Here is a 26,150-nt window from a genome sequence, read left to right on the forward strand (position 1 = left end):
TTGGCTTGCCTTCGCAATTTGTTTCACATAAACCCAAAGGGACTTTTATAATTCAGTGCTTATGAAATTACTTTCTTACAGAAAAGATAGCTGGATTCTTCTTCCCTTTCAACTCCCTTTGGTTACCTTTTCAATTTGACAGCCAGTCTAATCTAGTGGTTATGATGTAGAATTAGGACTCAAGTGATGCAAATTCAGGCCAGTCCTTAGACTTGGAAACAGACTGGGGGGCTTGGGGGCAGTCAGGGTTATTTTTATGGGGCAAAAAGAAATGAGTACTGTGTGTGTATGCATGTTTGCTTATAAATATATTTGCATTTGTACAAGTATGTTTGTATATACACTTGTTTAAACAAACAAACTGCCTTGAGCATAGTCTAACAAATTAAAACCTGAATTAATATCCTTCCATATTGATTTAGTGTTAACTCAGGTCAAACAATATTGTAAGTCATCAGCAGAAAATTCCAAGAAGGGCAATTTTCTGCATTCTTTCCAAGTCCCACCATACTACAATATCCCAACCTCTTTCTGTTTTGGGATTTGTAGCCCAATGCATCTGAAGGAAAGCAGGTTGGGGAAAGCTGCAATATGTATTTATTACATTTCTTTCCTTCCCATATGCTATTTCTCAGGAGAAAAGAAATATCCTGTGAAAATTTTAGCTTTTGTCACACAGTCACATTTACATAGATCTCTACTTTCTAAAAGACCCTTGCTCCTGGGGAGTAAAGCTATGGCAAATCTAGACAGCATATTAAAAAGCAGAGACATCACCCTGCCAACAAAAGTGCGTATAGTCAAGGCCATGGTTTTCCCAGTTGCAATGTATGGATGTGAAAGTCGGACCATAAGAAAGGCTAAGCGACAAAGAATTGAGGCCTTTGAACTATGGTGCTGGAGAAGACTCCTGTGAGTCCCTTGGACTGCAAGGCGTTCAAACCGGTCAGTCCTAGAAGAGATCAACCGTGACTGCTCTTTAGAAGGCCAGATCCTGAAGTTGAGACTCAAATACTTTGGCCACCTAATGAGAAGGAAGGACTCCCTGGAGAACAGCCTAATTCTGGAAAAGATTGAGGGCAATAGAAGAAGGGGACGATAGAGAATGAGGTGGCTGGATGGAGTCACTGAAGCAGTAGGCATGAACTTAAATGGACTCCAGAAGATGGTAGAGGACAGGAAAACCTGAAGAAACGTTGCCCATGGGGTCGCGATGGGTCGGACACGACTTCGCAATTAACAACTACTACTACTACTTTCTCCCAAAATTTAGTAAGGACAGGATATTGTAAAAACTTGTGTCTTAAAGAAGCATCATTCATATTTCATCTCCAATAAAATGCTATCGTAGGCCAGGGGTAGGCAACTGTGGCTTTTTTATGACTCGTAGACTTCAACTCCCAGAATTCCTGAGCCAGCCATGCTACACGTGAAGTCCACGAGTCATAAAAGAGCCAAGGTTGCCTACCCCTGGCCTAGGCAATCCTTTTCTATACAGATGTTATGGAGTACAATAAATTCTGTATGTTATGTTTTGTTGTACAAGTCATAGGTTAAGATTCGTTGACATTCTAGGTATAGAAGTTAAGACACTCCCATTTTTCTAGGCAATGTAAAAACTTTATTCTTTATTCTACTTATCTCTAATCATCTGCCTATCAAATTAAATTGTCATTAGAGCTAATAGTACCTTTTTAAAAAAAATTTAAAAGTTTTAATAACTTGTTCTAATGTCTCGGGTATCTCAGAAATTGAAAATGCTACTGGTCTAAATAATATTAACAGCTATTGTAGCTGTAAATATTTCCACTGAATTATGTCTGATCGATAGTATTTGTCTCTTAGCAGAGCGTAGGTTAAAAATTCATCTTCGTCATCTATCAATTGATCCAAAGTCAATATCCCCATTTTTATCCAAATTTTCCTTATCACCATTTCCCCCCAATTTGCAATGTTTGATTTCTTCATAAAATCAATTTAGCATGGAAAAAAAGATTCAATCTTTTTTCAGATATTACATTCCATAGGTAGACCTCGACTTACAACCACAATTGAGACCAGAATTTCTGGTGCTAAGCAAGGTAGTTGTTGAGTGACTTTGTTAATTTTACAAACTTTTTTGCCATGGTTGTTAAGCAAATGACTGAAGTTGTTGGGTGAACCATGTGGTTGTTAAATGAATCTGGCTTCCCCCATTGACTTTGCATGTTGGAAGTCAGCTGGAAGGTCTCAAGTGGTGATCACATGACCTCTCTCTCTCTCTTCCTCCCTCCCTCCCTCCCTCCCCCCACCCACTGATCTATCTATCTATCTATCTATCTATCTATCTATCTATCTATCTATCTATCTATCTATCTATCTATCATCTTCAATTAAATACCTATTACATGGAATTTGACAGTTACACAATATAATGGATTTTCCATGCCTTTATTTTAGCTATAAGTGTGATATTGCAACATTCAAAAGGTAAATGGAGTGAAGACCTGATTACATAGATTTTGTATGGCTAAATATTTATGAAATAGGAGACTTGTTTATATAAAGTACAGTAGGTTAAAAAAACACAATAGTTATATAAGTATATTAGAACTACAACACAGACACATGCACACACTTGAGTGTGTGTGTGTAACTTATTGTTTTAACAACAAATACCCTTTGATATTTTTGTATTTTCCCTTATTTTTAAGCATTTGTTATGTATTTTTATAACATATGCATTTATTTATTTTGTTCCTCTTTTTTCTTTTTCTGTTATTATTTTAAAAGCAATAAAAATATTATTGGGATAAAAAATTTGTTGACATGGTTCTCTCCAATGGCTGCACCTGGGGTTGAAACAGCCGCAGGGTCTGCCTGTTTTATCTCATTGCACCACACAAACATTGAAACTCAAGAGAACAGGATTTAAGATTTGCAGATATATCACGTTGGCTGTACAAGACCATGATTTTATATCAGATGTATTATTTATATGTCTTGTCACATCTTCCATGAATATTTCTACCTCACAAAGAGGCACATTGGAAATTATAATTATAGATTAGCACTGGGATGGACAGGTCTGCCAGTTCTGCCTTCTTTCTATAAGTAATTTTCTTTTCTTTTTCTTTTTTTTAAATTCAGTTTCAAGATCTTTCTATAGGATAAATTCAGGCTTCTCAAAAGAAATTCTGCTTGCTATTATCTATATTGATTGGCTTAAATCTTCAAGCTTCCAAACTTAAGGCCATGGAAGGTCTTTTTTGTTCTCTCTAAAGATACCCAAGATTAAACTATGGGCCTCCTGAATATAAAGAACTGGAGGTAAGCCCATTACCTTCAAGAAAAAATGGATGAATAAAACATTCTGGAGTTTCAGACCAATAGGTAAAATATGAACACACACATGCACACATACATCTCACAGGTACAGGGAAGTGTTTGTGAAAGGTACTGTCAGAATCCAATTATATTTCATCTTTAGTTATCAAATATAGAAAACCCCAATTCTGCCTTCTCTGGATTCTGCCATAAGAGGGAGAGAAGGGGGAGAACAAAGAGGCTTTATGGCCCTCACTTCCTTCAGTATACTTCTAAGGAACTGAATGTGTGTATTGCAAAAGAACTAACCATAAGAATGGGGCCGTTTTCCTTTCATGTAGTTTCTTTGAAGTCTCCATCCAGCCAGGCAATAATGAAAAAGGGGTGGAAGTGTAATGCCTGAGACTGTCGCTGAAAGAGGGGGTTGACTGGGTGGGGCTACTGGGGGAAACCCTTAAAACCTTGAATTGGAGAGTTTGGACCCCAAGTCCTCTCTAGAACGCCTGCAACCATTTTCTCTTAATAAAGGATTCCTGTTGGAAGAATTATTCCAAGAGTTCTGTCTTCTTAAGATGCAAAGTGGGGTAGGTCCTTACAGGTACACATGTTTAAATGCACATGAGTGATTATATCATAGCATAATACAATAGTTCACTTTCCAGTTCTCTAAATTTAGAGAGGCTATGATTTATTTGTTTTTACCCAAAACAAAACAAAAAAACCCTGCTTTTGTTGGGAAAAGTTTCCAAAACATTTTCATACAATTAAAGGGGTGAGAAATTGCAAGCGAGCAAAGGCATTCCACCATTAAGCCAACACACAATAATGCTTGCAAAATGCATTCAATTTATGTTTAAATGGAAAATGAAATACAGCTAAATTATATGCAAAAATATGCTGAACTATGAGACTGCAAAATTTCTCAAACTCAATTCTGCACACATACATCCATTTTAAAAATTCATCGTCAGACAGTGACAAAGATCATGAAATTGCTTTACAAGATTTGGCCACAATAGCAACATGTATTATTACTTCATGGATTTAAGGAACAGAAAGTAACACCAAGAGGTTTTCAGAAATGTATCACTCTGATATATCCCTAATATTAATTCATTGTTTAAAATGGATATACATTTGTTTAAAACCCTGTTACTGACTAAAACGATTATATATTATCAGCTTAGATTGTGTATTTGTCTATTATATATCTGCATAATGAAGCAAGCTATAATGTTAAGAATGTTTTATGCATGAATATATGAAATATGTTATTAAATGTTGTAATTGTGCGTGTTGTCTAGCTTGAGTGTTACAGAGAAGGGAATTCTATGCACAGATTCCTCCTCTTTTTAATCCATACTTCTGCTGCTGTCAGCACAGATTCTCTCAGCAGCTATTTTAGAGGTAGCTGTGTAAAAATATTTCCATTTGCTGATCCCTCCACTAATTCTTTTACACATCCATCTTTGGCACAATGCCTCTCCCAGCACAAAAGCAGGTGAAAAGGGAGAATGTCAGCACTAAGACACATTCAGCAGCTTCACAGCCAGAGTATGAAACAGATGGATTGCTTTCCACCTATTTCTCATGACAGCCCTGGTGCAAAGGGGGGCAGGAAGATGTGCTGTGAGTCAATGAGATACAGTGCAGAGGTGGATGAAGGGAACATCTGCCACAAAGCACTTAGCATGTATTTCCTCGTAAGAAATGAAATTGGCAGATGCACAAAGACAGCAGGCAAGAAAGGAGTACACTCTAGAGAAAAAAATAATTTCTTGGTTCAGTCCCCATGTTACTGCTTAGTAGAATGTCAGAGCCAAAACTTGAGGAAACCCATGACATATTCTGATCCACAATCCTTTAATGACACTCTGCATAAGCACAGATGATTTCTTGTTCCCATAAGAAGCAATCACAGCTAATACAACATGTAGAACTTCTAAAGCTTAGAATTAAAAGAGGCCTATCCTATCCTACAACCTTCCTTTCGTAGTTCAATGCAATGATCCATGAAGTTTCCTTTCCTTTCCTTGTCCACACACTGCCTTACACGCTATTTTTCATGTTTATAGGTTCTCAGTTTTCTTTTCTTGAGGATTTCATAAACTCCATCCAATTAAGACTTTCTCAGTTTCCCCATTCCTTTTGACTTATTCACACTTCTTTAAAATATTAGCCATGCAATCTGATCTTCATTCTTCTTCCTATATAACCAAACTACCTCAGCAAACCTTCACTTCTATATTCAACCAAAATTCATTTATGGTTCATTCATTCTTGACTCTAACATAAGTACCTTCTTGTAGCTGGTCGAAATGTCTGCTGTGTGCCTCATTGGTAGTTTCACTTCATCAGTCTTAGCTACCTTCCCTTTCTTAATTACATCCATCCACACTTCTCCAATCCCAATGTCTCACTGTAGATCAGGTATATCAATGAGCTGATGTCTTGATTATTCTTAGCTATACAGTTCGATATCTTCCATGTAGAGGAGGTGGCTCATGATAGTTATACTCTTAAACCTTTATCCATATCCAGTTCTTGTGATTATTTCGTTGAGAGGGTTCAAGCCTATGCAAAACAGCAATGGGGGCATGTCTAGAGAGATTTTCAGTAATCCAGGTCATAGTTATCCCAAAGATGCTTTTTCACGAGGCAACTGGGCTTTCTTGTTTTTCTTTGACGACATTTTGCTTCTCATCCAAGAAGCTTCTTGAGCTCTGAAGCTTCTTCAGGACTCTTAATTCTAAATGCATTATCTTGGTATATGTTGCATTTGATGGTCACTTGTGTGAACTGTTTTGAGCTGACTTCCACTGTTTTCTTCCATATCTTATTATATTTTTGAGGAAGGTCTCTGTGCTCTGTTGACTTTGTATAGAGCCAGGCATGATAGATCTACATGTGTGGCACTGAGTCATAGGCTGTGCTGTAGTCAAGCCAGGCTGTGGTCGGAGTGGTCTTGAGTCTTGGCCAACTGCTGTATTTATGAACAACTCATGTTTTGAATCTCTTCTGTTGTTCCTAATGTGTGAGCTTGATGGCTATGATGACCGAGAGGACCTTTCATGTTGTAGGTAGGTAGGTTATTGGTTGGTAATTGGACAGTGCTGTTCTTCTTTCTTTCATGGTTTTTCATGATCAGCACTGTCCTTTCTTATGTCAGTCTGGGTGTGAGTCTGCTGTTAGCAGCTGGTTCATCTGTACTGCTAGACATTCATGCGTGGCTATTAGTTTCTTTAGTCACTAGGTATGAATTATGTTTGGGCCAAGTGCTGTCCAGTTCTTCATATTCTTGACCCACTGTTGGATGTCTGCTACTAGGATGGTGCTTGATTCATATTTTGGGAGACTGTTGTGGTGTGCTTTCAGATCCTGCAACCAATGGTGTTTATATGTCTTCTCTGTCTCACATATATTTTTTCCAATACTGTTCAATTCCATATTCATGCAAAACTAAAATATAGGCAAATTCACTTTACTATACACTTTCTTCAAATCAATAAATATTTATTATATTTTTCTAAGATTCATATGTTTCTCAATAATTGTTGAAGAGCAACAAGCTCATCTGCATATCACTTGCTCAGCATCAAGCTGGAAAGCATTTCCCATACATATTTTCTTCCCCAATATTATTAATTAAATCAAAATTCTGCCAAACATATTCCCAGGCACATGTAGCAAACTAACTCACCTGTAGTTTTTGCATTTACTCTTGCTATTTAAAAGGAAACAATAATTGCATTCTCACAGTGGTCAGGCACAGTTGCAGGCTTCACACAATATTAATATTAAACAAGCTAGATAACCAATCTGTGTCAAAATTACACCCATATTTTAATGTTTTGCTGTTATATCTGCCGTTTTACCAATTTTTCAATCATTCTTATACCATTTCCTTTATATCATTTTTTTTTTCCTCATGGGCACTAGCATTTATAGCATTTGTTTCAATTCCACTGCTAAACATAACACAATTGTACCCATCCAAAACTCTACACTATTGCTTCCAGAAATTCCTTTCTTCAGTTTTATCCCAAATCACTTTTATTTTTTTAATCCATTCAATTTACATAATTCTCGTACTGCAAACAGGATATTTTTTATGGATGGTAAACATTTGAATTCATAGGTTAGTACCTAAAACACTATGCTATCCTAGCATGCAATAAAATCATATAAATTTCTATAAAGGGCAAAAAGAACATACTAGTAAAAAGCTTCTCCACCAGGGATTTTATTCCAGCACTAAAGAATCCATTATCTAAATCTGAATGATAAGGATTTGTAGACTATGCAATGGTAATCTATATATACCTCGCCTCTTTGATGGCAAACTGTCTTCAATCTGAATTGTACTTCATTTTGCATTCTGTAGTCTTCCTATCATTTTAAGAACATGTAGTAGAACAAATAAATAAACTTTGATCTAAAGAGAAGCATCATACAAAGGACACTATCTCTGGAACTCCAGAATTTTTTTCTAACGGTTAAACAAAACTGTAACATATTATGCTAATAAAGAAACTCTCAAGTCACTTTACATTCATTTAAGAATCTCTTTGTCGATTAAAAACACATCTATTGAAAATGTAAAGTGCAAGCACACAAACAGATGTTTGCAATATTCTTATCATGCAAATACACACATTAGGATGCCAAGTATAAATGCTTCTTCCTGTCAGGTGCATAGAGAGCAACAAACTTAGTATGTTAATTATATAGCATGCAGCTTCCTTTCTAGGTTTTCTTTCCTCTAAAACTAAATTAATAGAACCCCCCCCCCATTTCTTTTTTTTAATTGAAAATTTTTAAGGTTTTACAATAAAATACTCTCCCCTCCCACCCCCCCATCACCCTCCCCCATCCTTCCCAGAGCTGAATACAGGGTTAAAAACAACAAAAAACATACAACTTAAATGAACATCAAGCAATTATACATACATCCAAAAACAAAATTTTAAATAATTTAACTCCAGTACATAAAAACAGAGATTCTAACCATTACCCTTAAACATAGGTTATTCAAAAGCTAAGTAATACTTTCTAATCTCATATTTATTCTGTATAAAATTCATCCATCTTTTCCACACCAAAATATATCTCTCTTGCAATTGGTCTTTCAGATAAGCCAAAATTTTTGCCATTTCAGATAAATAAGAAACTTTAAGAAACCATTCTTCTAAAGTAGTCAAAGAGTTCTTCTTCCAATATTGCCCAATCAGCAACCTTGCCGCTTAATTAAATTCAACATTAAAATAATTTCTTTATCATCACAATCAACAATAATACCTAACAAAACCAATTGTGGTGTAAATTTTATCCTTCTATTAAAAATCTTCTGAATGTTCCACCAAATCTTAATCCAAAAAGCCTTTATATTTCTACATGACCACCAAATATGATAGTACGTTGCATCCAAACAACCACATCTCCAACATTTAGGCTGCACATTTGGATACATATGAGACATCTTTTGTGGATCAAGGTGCCACCTGTAAAACATTTTATAAAAATTTTCTCGTAAATTTTGAGCTTGAGTAAATTTGACATTCCTCACCCAGATTATCTCCCATGTATCTAATAAAATCGGCTCATCAAAATTTTGAGCCCATTTAACCATACAATCTTTAACTAATTCTGTTTCTGAATCCAGTTCCACTAAAACACTATAAACTCTTTTTATATGAGTTCGACTTTGATCTTTAATTTGTTTCATCAAATTCGCATCCTCCCTGATAAAACCCACTTTTTGATCTATTCTCCACCTTTCTAATAATTGCCTATACTGGAACCAAGAATAATTAATATTTTCTTGCGCTAATTCGCCCATAGATTTTAATTGCCAATTATTCCCATCCCAATTAAGCAGTTGTTTATAAGAAATACTATCCATTTTCACTCCTTTCCTTATCCCTTCTATTGCATGCCCTGGAATTCCCCACAATGGTATTCTAGAATCTGATCTATAATATTTCTTCCAAACACGCAATAAAGCAATTCTTAAGATATGGGACTTAAAAACCCTATCCACCTTTTTATTATAAATTAAATACGCATGCCATCCAAATAATAGATCCCATCCCTCCAAAAAAAGTATATTTAAATTTGTTAAGTTGATCCAGTCACTAATCAATGTTAAAACCACCGCATCATAATACAATTTCAAATTCGGCACTTTGAGTCCACCTCTCTCTCGAACATCTTGTATAATTTTAAGCTTAACTCTTGGTTTTTTCCCCGCCCAGATGAATTTATTGATACCCTTCTGCCATTCTTCTAAATTTGCCTCTTTCTTTAAAATAGGTATCATTTGAAACAAAAAAAGGAATTTTGGCAGAACATTCATTTTAACTGCAGCAATTCTCCCTAACAAAGATAATTGCAATTTTTTCCAATCATTCAAATCCTTCTGTATTTTAAACCATAACATTTCATAATTATTTTTATACAATTTTACATTAGAAGCAGTTATATAAACCCCCAAATATTTGACCTTTTTTACAACTTCAAAGCCCGTCAATTTAACCAACGTCTCCTTATCCAAATTAGTCATATTTTTAGATAGTATTTTAGTTTTATTATTATTGACTTTAAAACTGGAAACTTGTCCAAATTGATTTATCAACTGTAACTACTCTAATACAGAATAAGTTGGTTGAGACAAAGTAACAACCAAATCATCTGCAAAAGCTCTTAGTTTATAATCATTCTTATCAATCATTATTCCCTTTATTTTAGATGATTCACGAATTTTAATCAACAAAATTTCCAACATTAAAACAAACAACAAAGGAGACAGTGGACAATCCTGTGTTGTACCCTTTCCAATTTGAAAAACCTCAGATAAACCTCCATTAATTATAAGTTGTGCCGATTGTCTTTGGTAAATACCTCGAAGAGCTTGCAAAATTTTATCTCCAAAATTCATCTCTTCAACCAACCTTAACATAAATTGCCAATTTAACTGGTCAAAGGCTTTCTCAGCATCTAAAAAAATAAATCCTGCAGAAATCTGATTGTTTTTATCCAAATATTCTATTAAATTAATAATTTGTCTAACATTATTCTTCATATATCTCCCAGTTATAAAACCTGTTTGATCAGTATGTATCACTTGATTCATACTGTCATAAGTCTATTGGTTAAGATTTTTGAAAAAAATTTATAATCTACATTCAAAAGAGATATAGGTCTATAATTTTTTGGTAAAGTAAGATCTTGATCCTCTTTTGGAATCAAAGATATAAAAGCCCTTCCCCAAGATGGGGGAGTCTCTAAGCCCAATAATATTCAAGAGAGTCTATTCTATTGGCTTTCAAAAGCCAATAGAATAAAAGGGAGTAGCACAGCTAACGAAAAGGGGAAAGAAAATGGCGGACTGTGTTGTTTGGCGACCCCCGTGAAATGGTCGTTCGACCCCAAATGGGGTCCCGACCCACAGGTTGAGAACCACTGCTTTAAGGGCTCTATCATCTCATCACTTAAAGTCTTGTAATAAATTGATGTCAATCCATCGGTGCCAGGTGCTTTACCAGCTTTTAATTGTTTAATTGCCATAATAATTTCCTGTGAAGTAATAAATCCATTAATCTCATCTCTTTGATCATTCGATAACTTAGGAAAATGAGCATCTTGTAAATATTTATCTATATCTGAATTCTGTACCTTCTTACCCATATATAATTTTGTATAAAAATCTAAGAAAGATTTTTTAATCAATTCTTTCTGAAAAACCACTTTACCATTATAATTTATTTTATCTATAATTCTCGACTTCTGTTTCTTCCTTAATTGATAAGCCAACCACCTACCTGGCTTATTTGCATTACAAAATGTATTATGTTTCATATAAAGTAAATTAGTTGCAGCCTGATCAGCCATTAACATATTAAACTGTGTTTTAAGCAAATTTATAGAAGCCTTTACATTCTTATCCAAAGGATTCAAAATTAATGCTTTTTCTTTTATTTTGATCTCATCTTCCAATTCCTTATGCTTTTGCATCTGTTTTTGCCTGTAAGCCTTGTTCATTTGAATCAGAACCCCACGCATATAAGCCTTACTAGCATCCCAAACCATTGCCATTGAGGTTCCCTTATACATATTTAAAATAAAATATTCCTTTAAATACTCTCTAAGTTTCTGAACATTCGCCTCTTGTCTAAATAAATTTTCGTTCAACCTCCAAGATCTTCTCTCCTCTTTCTCAGCAACCAATTCCATCCATACAGGACTATGATCTGTCAATGTCCTTGGAAAAATCTTTATATTTTTTACTCTAAAATATAAATCTGTTGTAATCAGAAAAAAGTCAATTCTTGAAAACGATTGATGTCTGTCAGAAAAAAAAGTGAAGTCTCTCTCTTCCATATTACGTTCCCACCAGAAATCTCTCAGTTCCAAATCCTCTTTCAAGTAAAAAAAAAGCCTTAGGTAGTTTGGCTTGCTTGAAAGAAGTAGAAAATCTTTTCTTATCTCTATGTGTGTCCAAAACTCCATTCCAATCCCCCATCAGAATAACAGATCTATAATCCAATGAAATCAATTTTTGGTGTAAAAATCTATAAAACCCACTATAAGCAATTTCTTACCATACATTCCCACTTCAATCATAACATATCTCCCTTGAGAATCAGAATCTATTAATACAGCTGATAAATTTTCCTTAACATAAATAACAACACCCCCTTTTTCCCCAGGAGCAGAAAATACAAAATGAGAACCCAATCGAGCATTAATCAAATATTTTTGATCCTTTGAAATAATATGGGTTTCCTGCAAACAAACAATGTCATTATTATATTGCTTCAAATAATGAAATATTTTCTTCCTTTTCTGTGGAGAATTAAGGCCATTAACATTCCAGGTCAGGAGCTTTGCCATCTCCTCCATCTATTAGCCTAGAGAAGACTGCTTGAAGATCTACCATCGAAGATTGAACCAAGGAAGATCTCTTAGGTCTTGCTCCTCCCACAGGCTCAGAAGCAAATTCTTGTGTAACTTCTTTAATTTCCTTCTTCTGTTGCTCCTTTTCTTTTCGTCTATGTGCTGCTCAGGTCATTCTGTGTTCTTTCATCTCAGACTGCTGTAACAACTCTGCCTGTAATTTTCCAGCTTTCATCTTCGGCCAACTGCTCTCCCTTCTTCACTTCCAAAGCTTTAAACATTATAGATGGTGATGAGCGCGCTCCCAGGACCGAAATATAAAACTTTCTTGCCTTAGAGACAGTATTAAGTCTATAATGTGTCCCCGTGTGACTCACCACAATTCCAATTGGAATATCCCATCTAAATGGCATCTGCCGCTTTTTAAGTTCATCTGATAAAAAAGCAAAGTCCTTTCTTCTTCTTAAAATTTTAGATGGAATCTCCTTTAAAATTATAACATCCTGAGCAGCAATCTGGAATCTCTTATTGTAAAATGCTTGTATAATTTCATTGCGTAAAGATCTTTTTCCAAAATAAATCACCACATCTCTTGGCAAATTTCTCTGCTTTGCGATCCACGAATTGACTCTAAATATTTTTTCAATTTCTCTGAATATATCCTCTGGATCCCTCTCCAAAATCACAGCAATATCATTTGCCACCACCTCTCTCAGATTTTCTTGCATATTTTCCCTCAAGCCCCTGATTCTTAAAGCGCACTCCATCTCTCTGTACTGAGACATAACAATTTCATCCTGTGAAGTTTCCACCCTTTTTTCTACACTTTCAACCCTATCCTCCAATGAATCCACTTTGTCTGCAACATCCTCAATATGAGAGTCCAGCTTTTCAACAACAGAAACAAGTCCTTTCAAAGCCAATACTATGTCCTCCCTCAAGATGTTATTTCTCTCTTCTAAAAGCTCCTTCATTTCTCCTCTAATTTGACATACAACATTTCCCATAACATCTTGAGAACCCCCCCCCCATTTCTTGAAGTGGAGGTGGTTGAGTGGGAACAGAACAATTTAGCAAAGTCACTGGAGAGAGAAGTATATTTCCTTTGTCCTATCTAGATCATGCTTTAGATCAGGGCCTAGAAACTTCCTTTGGAGCAGGGGAGAACAAGTGTATTCCTCCTCCAGGAATAATTTGTTAGAGGTTGCAGAGAAATAATGGGGGGGGGGATTTGAATCAAGGAGTGATTTAAGGGCAACATTGTTTATCTTTCTGTCATTACCATTCCCTCTTTTTCCTTTTTCTTTCTGACGCACTCAGTTTCCTCAATTTCATTTTTGATGTCTTTCTGACAGAGAGCTTTTGAAATTATGTTGATGGCCACATATATTTGGCCATAGGCTGGTACATATGCCCTTCATCCTGTAGGTTGTTCACTTCTGCTTAAAACGAATTGCAAAAAGGATGCAATATGCATGGTACAAACTTAATGTAGATGTAACTAGATTCTCAGCATAGCACGCTTAGGTTGCTAATAATACGTAAGATAGCCTTAAATACATTTTTACAAATTTAGTAGAATGTAGAATAGTTACAGAACTTAATGTTCAAGACAAAGCAGGAGCATGGTATGTTTTTCATGGTTTTAGTTTTATGCTATGAGCAGAAAACTGGGGTCAGTCTTAGAAAAATAAAGCACCATGTTATGCACGTGTTTCTTTGTAAAAGGTATCTCAATACACAATTTGTGCTGATCTGCTGTCTTAAACAAGGCAAAGTGAGGATATCAGAACTAGTTTAAATCCTGAGATCCTCTATTTGCCTGGGTAAGCTCTGTATGTTGCATGAGGATACCATATAGCCTGCAGAATTATAATGCTCTATATCAACAAGCTCAAATCCAAAGAACTCCATTTGTCAAGGAACCTTATTGTCTTATTCTCATTTCTCCAGGACATCCTTTCATAATTCCATATCAAACACATACGAACCATACATCCAGTGGAGTCCAATTTTCGATCTGCGATGCAGCGGAAATTCTTGCTGCAACCCCCATTATCCTTGGAGCAGTCCCGTACTGGGCCAAAAGAATCTAGGAGAACCTCCAGGTTATCAAAGGAGGAAGAAGTCATCAGTTCCTCCCTGCAACATAATAAAACATATTTGCAATTATAGTAACAATTATAACTTAATAAGATTGTTGTTGTTAATTGCGAAGTTGTGTCCGACCCATCGCGACCCCATGGACAACGTTCCTCCAGGCCTTCCTGTCCTCTACCATCTTCTGGAGACCATTTAATAAGATAGAAAACAGTAATTCAGCACACCAGTGGTTCAAATATCACTGATGAGTGATATAAGCAGAAAAGAGCCTGAAGTTGATGAACTGTAATTCTTCCCATCTTTTACTACTCTTTTGAACAAGAGTGATGGGAATCAACCCCCCAAGAGGAGAGAGGCATAAAGTTCTTCATTATTTGACTGAAAAGCTTGCAATCTAAATTGTTACTGTAAAATAGAATGTGATAAAAGGCACAGAACAGCCAAAAATAAGTGACAGAGATAACATGACGTTAACAAGTTATTAATGATCACAATAATGCTTTATACAAAGAAATCTGAATATATACCAGATGACTTACAATACTGTGTTCCAACTTCAAATCTAATTGACTGATGAATGTTTCCTCATAGATTTTGCACATTTATTATTAGAAGTACACAGAAAGTACATTTGCTTCTTTAGTATACATATTTCTTTGACATCACTGATTAAATGGTTCAGAATTTTCCTTACTAGCCATAAACTTGCACTGTTTGAACTAATGATTTCAGAGTACAGGTCCTGAGAATTATGGTAAAACGTGTATTGTATAGTTTAGAGTGGAGCTTTATTGTGTTAAAGTTCTATGATTATCACCATACTCTGTCCAAGTACTTTTTTTCTCTTTCTTCTTTTAGGCAATCACAAAATATCAGTCAATTCTTTTTGCAACTGATGCATATAGCACTGCAGAAAGTTTTCAGAGCCGGATGTAGTATTTTCAGGACTATCACCGAGATGGATGAGAAATTTGATTGATTCCCATTTGGATACAAGCTTGCCAATTCTGCTATTTCTGAAATAAATACATAGATGAAAATGGACTCTTGTGGAGAAATGCTTCTTTCTCTGAATTTAATGTCTTCCTTCAAAATATAAACACAAAAGGTATATAAAGGATTGCTTAGGGAATATATACAGTATATATATAGTCAATTACCAATAAAACGTGAACACCAGGAATATAATAAACTATAAAAGTTTAATACCATCACCGATCACCAAGCTTTCGTCAGATACTTCTGACATCGTCAGGGTTAATGCTGGTCTATGGGAGAGTGCCTTTATAGGTGAGCCGTCATTTACACACAGCTCCTAGATCTTGTCATAGGTCCTAATTGATTTAACTGCTTTTTAATTATGGCTTCCATGCTGATGACTCTTCTTTTCTTGCTTTTACTGCTTGTGGGTATGTCATTGTTCCCCTCTACCTCCCACTGTCTTAGATTAGGGAGGTTCGTATCTCTAAGTTGTTCCCTCTTCACACCTCCGCGTCTCCTACCTTCCTCCTTCTTCTGATCTTTACTTGCTCCCCAATTGTCATCCCTCATTCTATGGGGGCGCACTCTCAGCCTTTCTCCCCATCCCTTGCTTTCCATTTCCCTCCCTTTGGCTGAATAATCTCCGTTTCTATCGTTGCCATTCCGTCTGACATCTACTTGCTCTTTCACCCCATTATCAATGTTCTCGGACTCCGTGTCAGATTGAATCCCTCAAATATCTCCTTCCTCCTCATACAAGTCCTTGTGTGCCCTCCTTTTTTGAATACGTATGCCTGGTTCCTTTATGTCCCTCCCTCCATCAACACAATGATCTTTTTTACAGTTTCTATCACGTTCTACACTTATTTGCATTTCCCCCCCCATTCACGCTGCTCTCGATCTCTATATCCTCTCGGGCGTTCTGATTGGTGCTCTGTTGTTTCTGTTGATGGACTGTCATCACAGGACAAGCCGGTCCCATCCTCCTTTTTTCTCGATGTTGCTGGATCATCGTTGTTTTGGGTTTCGGGGGATCGGGAATAATTGTTCATTGGCTAATTGCCTCTTTCTCATCATGCAACCGTTCCCTCACTGTCCGGGAGTGTGTGCATGGTCCTGGAGCAGGAGGGGAGGAGTCCCTCGATCGTTGATTATTCTCCTGAATGTCCATGGGCCGTTGCTGTTGTTGTGGGGGGCAAAAATTCATCCACTCCATAACTTCTTCCCTAGGGTTATGTGGTACTGTCGCAGGATGTCTCCTTAGGGGTGGGCGATCTCGCATGCTCCATGCTCTTAAGGTGAGATGTGCCGGGTACAAGTCAATGTGCTGGTTGACAGAGTCCCTGTCAGAGAGCCATGCCTCTTTTAGTAACCGGCCCTCTTTCATGTTGTCACTGGACAGGATGCATATATTATCAAAGTCAAAGCAATGTCCAGAATCTGCCATGTGCGCGCATACTTGGGAATGCTGTTCCCCCCTTTTTACTGCTAATTTATGCTCATGGACCCTAGTCTTCATTCTTTTTGAAGTCTCTCCAACATAATTGACAGGGCAATCTTTGCAGTTGATTTTATATATGATTGCCGATTTTTCAGTGTTGGGGAGCGGGTCCTTTGGGCGCATCACTTTGGATCTTAAAGTTTGATCAGGTCTGTGAGCCACCCTCACTTTATGGGGGGCTAACAACCTGGCTGTCACTTCTGAAACATTGCTGATGTAAGGGAGGGTGACACAGGTTATCTGTGATGGGAGTTCCTCCATATCCGGGCTCATCCAGGGTTTGGGTAGTATACTACAGCGTCTGATGAACCTGGTAGGGTAACCATTGCGTCTGCATATTTGGAAGAGATGGTTTCTTTCTTCCCTTTTAGCTTTGGCTGTGCTGCAATGGGAGTCTATTCATCTAAATAGCGTTCTTATACAGCTAACTTTGTGGGTCATAGGATGGTTACTAGCATAATGCAGAATTCTATCTGTATGCGTAGGTTTTCGGTATACCCTCGTGCTCAGGGTCCCATCTGGCTGGCGGTGGACCATTACGCCCAAGAACGCCAGTTTCCCTTGGTTCTCCTCCGTGAACTGAATGTCAGGGTATACCGAGTTGAGTATGCCCACAAGTATGCCTACATTGATGACCACGAATGTGTCATCAATGTAGCGGGCCCAGAATTTAGGTTGGTATTGGGCCAACGCTACATGCTCTAGTTGTTGCAACACAGCCTCCGCTATGACGCTAGAGATTGGGGACCCCATGGGTGTTCCTTTGACCTGTTCATACGTGGTATCTTGAAATGTAAAAAAGGTTTTTAAGCACACCTCTAAAAGGTCTACTAGATCGTTAATTTGGAGGGAGTCCTGTAGTTGTTGCCCTAGGCCCTTCTGGTTCAAGCGGTCCTTTATTACCGTGACCGCGAGATCCTGTGGGATAGAGGTGAAGAGCGACACGACATCAAATGACACCATTAGCTCATCATCCTCTATTCTTAGGGTCCTAATCATATCCAAGAACTCCCCTGCTGACCTTATAGTGGTAGTGCTATCGCTGACCAAGTGACTGATACGGTTACTCAGCCACCTAGCCAGACCCGAAGTCGGGGTATTCTTAAATGCTACAATAGGGCGGAGGGGGACGCCGTCCTTATGGATCTTGGGTAGCCCATAGAATCTGGCCATTGCTGACGTACCCTTCTCAAGGTGTTGTCCCCTATCCTCCCCCCATGTTTGAGGCCATTAAGTATCTTGTTGACACGATTTTTAAGTGCCGTCATGGGGTCCCTCTCTATTACCTTATACGCTGTAGTATCCTTAAGTAGTTCAAGTGCTTTGTTGGTATACTGCACCCTGTCCATCACGACTGTGGCCCTTCCTTTATCCGCGGGTAATACCACAATGGAGTTGTCTTTCTTTAATTGTTCCATAGCCTCCATTTCATCTTTCGATAGTACCTGATGGTTTTTGTGGTTCATCAACAGTCCTGTGACTTGTTGTCTGATAAAGTTCTTCACCTCTTCCCCCACCTCAATATGGCCCATAGCAGGTTCTAATGCTGCTACAAAATCCAATGTATAGGCGTCCATGAGGTTACATCCTGCGTCCTGTTGTAATAGAGTAAGTTGTGAGGGGGTGAGTGCTTTTGTTGAGAGATTACATACCAGCCTCACGGGAGGGTTTCTTTTCCCAGATTCTCGGAGGGCGTCCATCCTGTGCTGGAGTGTCCCTTTCACACGCTGGTTTGCTCTTCTGGCAGTTGTCCGAATATGCTGCTCCAATGCCTGAAAATGGTGGTCCATCAATTCATTACGGCATCGTTCCCGATGTTCCTGAGTCCATGCCTTTAGACTATTGATCCGTCTATGTAGGTCATTGATAAGTGCTCGTATAGTGCGGCGCTGATATTGATGGACAACTTGCCGGCATTCCATGGAGTTGATAGCAGGCTTTCTCCTGAGTGACTTAGGGGGAAGGTCCTCCTTAAGGCAGGCATGCAAGAATGCCAGTTTGCAGTAATTAGTCGAAATGCGGTGCGCAAAGCACCTATATATATATATATATAGGTCTTTGGTTATTCGGGTTTTCTCCCGCGTCAAATTGGAAGTGTCTTGGCGACGTTTTGATGAAGTCTCATTCGTCATCTTCAGGCTGGTGTTTTCGGCTTTGTGCTTCTAGGAGCAATGTATGATCTTCCTTTTAACTGCCAGTGGGGGTATGAACTGATTGGATGAGAGCTTGGCTGTGTTCTGATTGGATGGAGGTGTGTTCTGATTGGTTAGGAGCTTGGCTGTGCTCTGATTGGATGGGGGGTTGGCTGTGCTCTGATTGGTTGGGTGTATTCTGTTGGGTGGGGACTTTGTTGTGCTCAGGTTTGTCTGAGTTGCAGGGGGGTTTAAGATGGTGGGCTGCATTGCTATTTTTTGGCTTCGCGTTTGTGGTCGTTCTCATCTTCATGGTGGGTGTCAGTTTGCTTCATGTATGGATTGGAGGGGTTTAAAGTGTCTAATGATGCAGCTGTGGTCTGGCTTCTGGTTTGTGGTTGTGCCTCATCATTGGTGTGTGTTTGGGTTTGCTTTTTGCGTGGACGTATGGTGGTGACATCCTATGTGGCTTTCGTGAGTGTGGGTCTGGTGTCATTCTTTGTGTTAGGGACTCGTTTGTCAATAAGGGCGGGTTTCCAAATGGTTTCCAAATGTCTGGTAGGCGGGAGGTATCATCTCGTTTGCTCATGTTGTGTGGGCATTTTTCTATCTCAATGGCTTCTCTGATTATTCTGTTATTAAAGTGGTCGTGCCTCATCATCAGTCAAGGGAGTATATACAGGAAGTTTTTCAGACAGTTTTTCGGCTGGCAAAGAAATTTAGATTTGTAAATGTTTCGCAGTTGCAACTTAAGCCTGTTTAACGCCCCTAGTTGGGGGGCTGCAAGGCAAAAGAGATTGTAAAAAGTAGAACTGCAGTTTAGCAGTTAAAATGCCAAGATGTAATCAATCAGACCGGTCTGTCTGAAAAACTTCCTGTATATACTCCCTTGACTTGGCTGGCAAAGAAGGGAGGACAGCCTGTGGCTTGGTGGTTAAACAACTGTCTAGCATGTAAACTACCCAGGTTCGAATCCCATAAAGGGTGTGGCTAACTGAAGAGAGCAAACGAGCTTGAAATGGCCATCTTAGTCTCCCAATTTAATTCTTTAACTTTTTGTCAGAAAAAGAAATTTGGATATATATATATATATATATATATATATATATATATATATATATATATATATATATATATATTCAATAATGATGGTGAAAATGCGACTTCCGGGCATAATTATAAATGGAATGAATAAAGCGCGTTCACCAGGAGAGTTTAAAGTTAAAATACTTTAATTAAAGTATTTTACTATATTAAAAGGTTGCCAAGCTTTCGTTGGGAAAACTCCCCAACATCTTTAGGGCTTAGAGACCGTTTCTAACAAGGTGGTTCAAACAGGTTCCATAGACGTCTGCGCTTGGTTCCTAGACTGTGCCAGCATTCCCTGCTGAACAGCTGATAGGTGGGAGGGGGAATTGGAGTAAAGATTTCTTCTGTCGTTCTCTCTCCCTGGCTCCTGGGACCTGCATCTCCAGCATGCCGGCCGCTCACCGCAGAGCCGAGAGCGCCCCGGCACCCAACGCCGCCACCATCGCCGGCCACAAAGGAGGAAGCCCCGGGGGCTGCCGTCCCACGCCCCGCGCCCGCCCTGGCTGCCTGCTGGACCTGCCTGCCTGCTGGAGCTGCCTGCCAGAGCTGCGCAACCAGTGCTCGAGTCCCTGCAACGGGATGCCAGAGGGGAGGTAGGGACAGCGGGCAGGCGGGCGGGGGTGGCTGAAGCTGGGCAAAATGCAAAAAATAAATGGCCAAGTTCAACTTAATGATATAAAAATCAATACTAAAGCTGAAGTGAGCTTTATAGATTTATTCATTCCTGTCCATATTATTAATGTGATTAGAGAGAGTATAAACTATGTCATTCTGAATGAATGTGGCTTGCTTTAGAAAGTGAGGTAGGAAATTATAAGAAAGAGTATTTCTCAATGCATGGACCTTACACACAGTAGTACTGTAAGTTCAGGCCAGTGTATACATTAAGATGATAAGTCAATAATGTATTTCAATTGATAGTAGGTTCTATTTTAATTGAACTACTTTTCTAATTTTGCTTTTAGATTACTTCAAGTTTGTTCCATGATATATGGCAGATCATAGTTTTAGGAGGATTTTTTAAAAAATGATAAACTATCAGATTGTTTTAACAGAAAAGTGTCATCTTTATATCAATTTTACATATTTTTCTCAGAGAATATTTCTTATTAGGTAGGTTAAAATGTTAATACATTTGAAGATGTAAAATAAATGCTTTAAAATAAATCAGTGAATTATCCCCTTTTGCTTATTTCTCAGGAGTGAAACTAACTTGACATAATTCAAAAGTTCCCTAAATAATTTCTCTGGTCAATTATCTCATGTAGAACAAAGGAGGAGCACTGACACTTTCCAGATGTCCCCTCCTGCCTATTGCATTTATTCAAATGCCATACTCTAAATGTAGGCATATGATTATTAGTACAGAAATAAAATAGAGCTGGACCAGCAAAATGACCATCTGTACATAATTTTATATAATTTATAGCATCTGGAACTGCTCCATTTCTGATGGGTGATCCTTCAGCAGAGACTCATTACTAATAGGAGTTTCTTTCTCTGCCATGCATAATTTCCAGCCATTCCAAAGATTCATCTGTGAAAGGAACATACCTGACCTCTACAGCATCCTCCATCACTGTCATATCAGTTTTGCACTTGGCTGATGGATTGATGGCCAATTCAGCAGGTGGGATCACAAAGCTTTTGCTCAGTGGCAGCCACATCCCTTCCCCGAGAGTGTAGGTGAATCTGCATTCATAGGAGAGAGTTAATCAGTTTGAAAACTACATGGAAAAACACAAGAAATTAGTATTTTTCTACTAGTTTATTTCTATGCTTGCAGAGAGAGGTTATTTAAATTACCTTGCCCTAGTCTGCAATTCGGTTACTTCTTTCTCTCCAATCTTATTTAATGTACACACACACACACACACACACAGAGAGAGAGAGAGAGAGAGAGAGAGAGAGAGAGAGAGAGAGAGACAGAGAGACAGAGAGATAGAGACAGAGACAGAGACAGACAGACAGACAGACAGACCGACCACAACTTATGTATGGTGACTCCTTCTACTCCATGATCATAATGCTATTTGATTTAATACTAAATGCAATTAACATTATCTAGACAGTTTTTCAGTTCTACAATTTCAAGGTAGCAAAAAATGTGTCATTGAGGATCTATGTATCTTTCACTGATACACCTTATTAAGTGTTGAGTTATTTCATTTATCTTTTTTTTTTTAAATAAGGTGACAATTCTGTCTAGAAGAATTTGTAGGAGACGTGCATAGAGGAGGGAGGAAAAAAAAGAAGTTTTTTTTAAGGAAAGAGCAATTCTTTTAACAAGCAAGAAACAGACATTGCCACAGGTAGTGACTGCAGGAAGTAATGCTTGTTTTCCCTTTTTCTTGTAGTTTTGCTATCTTCCCTGCAACAGAAACCTTCTCCCTTATTAGTAGGCAACTAGCCACAATTACTTTCCCACAAAGCATGTAACATCATGGCAGGGGAGAGTGGCACAAATCATGTCATCAGTCCAGGAGAAATTTCACTATGATTGGAAGCTAATATGAAGAAGGCTCAAAAAGAGAATTTGCTCACCAAAACCATTTTGTTCATATATTCTTATAAAGCTTTTATGATTGCTATTTTACCACAAATTGGGGATTTTTTAATATAAAATTTGAACTGAAAGTTCAAAAAGTTGAATTTTGCATTCAGTCCTTCAGACAATCACTGACATTTTCATAAGCCAACAGCAAGCTGTATGAGATACGGTCATTTGAGAAGATCTAACTTAGAATTCATATTCATACTGTTTCAAGTTTAATTTAAGCAAAATCATATTAGATGCTGGGGTACATCTCTAACTGAAATCCCAGGACTTCCCCTTAATAGCTGTTTCTCCTTACTGACAGCACACAACCAAATCTGATGCTGAATTCTACCTGAATATCTTGTCAGAAGGTTGTTCTCCCAGCACCAAATCAAATCCCCGCTGGAATATGGTATATGGCCATGGCCTGGAAAAAGGGAATAACACATGAAGCACAGAAACAAGTATAAGTGGACCAGCTTTTCCCAATTATTTGTTGTATGGTTATTTGAGAACCTGATAACTGACTCAAGAAGTAAACTGACTCTAGGCATCTATATCAGAACAACTAAAAACAAAAATGTAATATTCAATTATTCCATACATTAGAACTTCACAAATACATATTGGGTTTAATCCCCACAAAAAGGAACAGAGCTGAATTCTTATAACAGCCTCCCAGTCTGACACTATATAATAGCAATGACATTTTAGGCAAGGAGTATGATAGTCTCCCCCAGATGGAAAGGGAGGATTCACTGTAGTAGCCAGCACTAATATATTTGAACACTCCCCGGGATCAAGGCTGAGCATGTGTTAATAAAAATCTAATGCTAAGCCAAGAACTTTTTATTACTTCTTTTATTTGAATGAGTCAGATGTCCATCAGCATCAAGAAACATCCAACTAGATTTGCAGAAACTGACTTTGTGTATACTACTGTATATACTGTATACAATGTATGTATACACATACTGTATGCACACAAATACATATAAACTTATTTCTATATTTTGAACATGTTGTGAAATTCATTTTCATTCATTTATACAATATCTTTACCATTTGAAATATGTACTCTATAGCACTGCATATTAAAAAGAAAGCACCCCTATTTTTTCTATATTAGCTTACAACTGAATCAAGAACATTCTTTAAAACCAGTGTTAAACACAAATGTGTTAATATGCAAATTAGTCTCTTTTATTAGAACTGTAATAAAAATGCATCTAATTCTGAAGGATCAGAGAAATAAATCAGCAACTGCATGAAAACATTTTTTCAATTTTTACTATTTATTTATTAATCAAATTTATTTAGCCATCCATCACTGAATACGATTCTGGCCAATGCAGGTTATTAAATTATGGTTTTAATAACAAAACTAATTTAATTTACATTAAGAGAAAAGCTTCAAGGAGAAAAGATTTTAATTCCAAAATAACTGAAAAATATTTAGACTGTAAATCTTAGCTTGGTTTATCTTGAACAAAAATTATAGAGTTTACTTTGCAATAAAAATTATTTGTTTATGCTTATAAAATCTAGCCCAAGTCTGACTCAAATCTGGAGAACACTTACTTATTAGTAGTCTATATAAACTAAGACCTTAGTTAATACATAGAAAACAAATTGATTATATTATTGCTAAAAGGAGGAGGAGATTAATTATTGTATCAAAGACATGGCCAGGTGGTTTCTGTGGAATTGTGTTTCATAAATGAATGAATGAGTAAATAAAATATGCTACAGAATTTTCTCATTGATAACTCACAGCGATGAACAGCCTGACCCCACTGAAATTCAGAATCAGCCAGTGTAAGCCCACTTGCAAAACCCTCTCAAATAGGATACAATCTGAAGAATCTTGGAGGAAAAACTATCATTACTGATTTTGGTATTTTTCGTACTGACATATGCACTGGTTGGAACTCACAGGATAGAAAATGGAAGAAACAAACAATTTTTTTCTACAGTGATTCTAACACTTTAAAATGTGTCCTGTGGATAGAAACTCTAACTATTATCTCTGCCACCATTTCCCGAAAGAGATATTGGCTTTTTTCCATGTGCACAATGAAAACTTAGAGACTATTATACTTGCTCTTTTAGAGGCCTAATAGAAGGATGATCATTCTTCACTTGTTCCATCTTTTCAGTCAATATCATTTTGCCACCTGTCATTTATGTCACTTTGTTTATTTCCAATGTTCTTCTCTCTTTAGTGCTTCTCTCTTCTTTTCCTTTATGTTCCCTGCAGGTTGCTTGGTAAAAGGATTCTTTACCTCTTGGTGAGTATTTTAGCTGACTACTCTTTATAGTTCACAAAGAAAAGAAAAGCCAATCAAATGCAGTTCAGTGCCTGATGAGCCTGGTTTCATATGTTACTCAAGCTATACATTCAATCCGTATATAAAATTGGTGAATAAAGGGGTTATGCTGAACAAAGGAAACCAGACCAGTTACTCCATTAATTACAAAGCAAAATGTGAAACTTGGAATTTTAGCATCCTAACATTATTTCTATTTAATTATACATCTTAATGGTTGAAGAAACCACCTGCAAATGGGTTAAAAAGTATTTTTATTTTGGAAAAAAATCCCTGTTTTATTCCTTATATTACTTTTCATAGCGCACCATCTCTAGCTCCCATGCCATTAAGCCTTTCTTTTTTTTCAGTTGATCGTCTTGCATTCCGTATTTCAACACTTAGTAAAAAAAAATATTTGACATTTTAAAGAACAATTCAACTTTCAAATTGCAAGTTATGGCATGGTACATAGTCTTAAAATGTAGTCCCATGAAATGTCAATGAAATAATCATGATCAAAAGAAAAAGCACGACTGTAGTAAAAATGTATATGAGAATGGATTCAATATCTCCTTAACTGAATGACAACAGAAAACAGTGGAACAGAATGGTTTGAAAACAAGACTGAGCAGAATTACACAGAACAATTCATATGGATGTATTTTAATTAATAGGATTTATTCTAAGTTCAGAACCTGGCTACCTTGGTCAAAAAACATATGAGATTGTGAATGGAGAACTGGAAGTGCTTATTCATTTATCCATAACTGCATGGGAAGAGTTTTACTACAAGTTGATTTCACAGCTTGTGTATATGGGTTCCTGTTTGTGGGCTGCACTGCTATGGTTTGTTGATCTGTTCTTTTTAAGGCCTTGTGCAACATCCAGAATCACTTTTGGGAGATCACTGGTCATATCAATTGTTTAAACAAAAATTAGATAGGTATTTAAAGTATGTCCATTGTTCCCAAAAGCTTGGGGACTCTATATTAAATTAGGGATGGACAACTCTATGAATAACAACATAGCTAGGCAAACTTTCTTTTGCAGAGTAGCCTATCTTCTCCACACCTTATAGAAAATGTTCTGTTACTTGTACGTACTACCATAGCTCTGGGAGGATGGAATATGAAGGGATGTGTCAGTAAACAGTGCAAACAGTTTGAAATGGGTGTAGGCAATTCTTAGCATATTCTGGTTTTAAACAATTCATACCCTAAGGATGCACAATAATTTGAATTGAGCCCAGAAGCAAAATGATAACATGCATACATGCATACATACATACATAA

General features: G+C 37.3%; 1 protein-coding gene across 5 annotated transcripts in view; it reads right to left on the reverse strand.

The window, feature by feature from the left end:
• ASTN1 (astrotactin 1) overlaps nucleotides 1-23,282 on the reverse strand; it is an 88,099-nt gene extending 64,817 nt beyond the window's left edge. For 3 of the 5 annotated variants that reach the window (XR_005557335.1, XM_039348691.1, XM_039348707.1), the window contains exons 1-3: nucleotides 22,899-23,281; nucleotides 21,562-21,699; nucleotides 14,193-14,343 (exon numbers count right to left, since the gene is read on the reverse strand). Coding sequence is in view for 4 of the 5 variants with exons in the window: in XM_039348691.1 (XP_039204625.1) it covers nucleotides 14,193-14,343; nucleotides 21,562-21,674 (264 nt within the window). In the remaining variant the exon portion in view is untranslated. Of the gene's footprint in view, nucleotides 1-14,192; nucleotides 14,344-21,561; nucleotides 21,700-22,898 lie in introns of all 5 variants that reach the window. The other 2 variants (XM_039348699.1, XM_039348717.1) reach the window with 2 other exon arrangements.
• Nucleotides 23,283-26,150: the final 2,868 nt, after the last annotated feature.

This window comes from Crotalus tigris, unplaced genomic scaffold, assembly GCF_016545835.1.
Source record: "Crotalus tigris isolate CLP2741 ecotype Arizona unplaced genomic scaffold, ASM1654583v1 scf7180000017560.2302168, whole genome shotgun sequence".
In the NCBI taxonomy this organism is placed as follows: domain Eukaryota; kingdom Metazoa; phylum Chordata; class Lepidosauria; order Squamata; family Viperidae; genus Crotalus; species Crotalus tigris.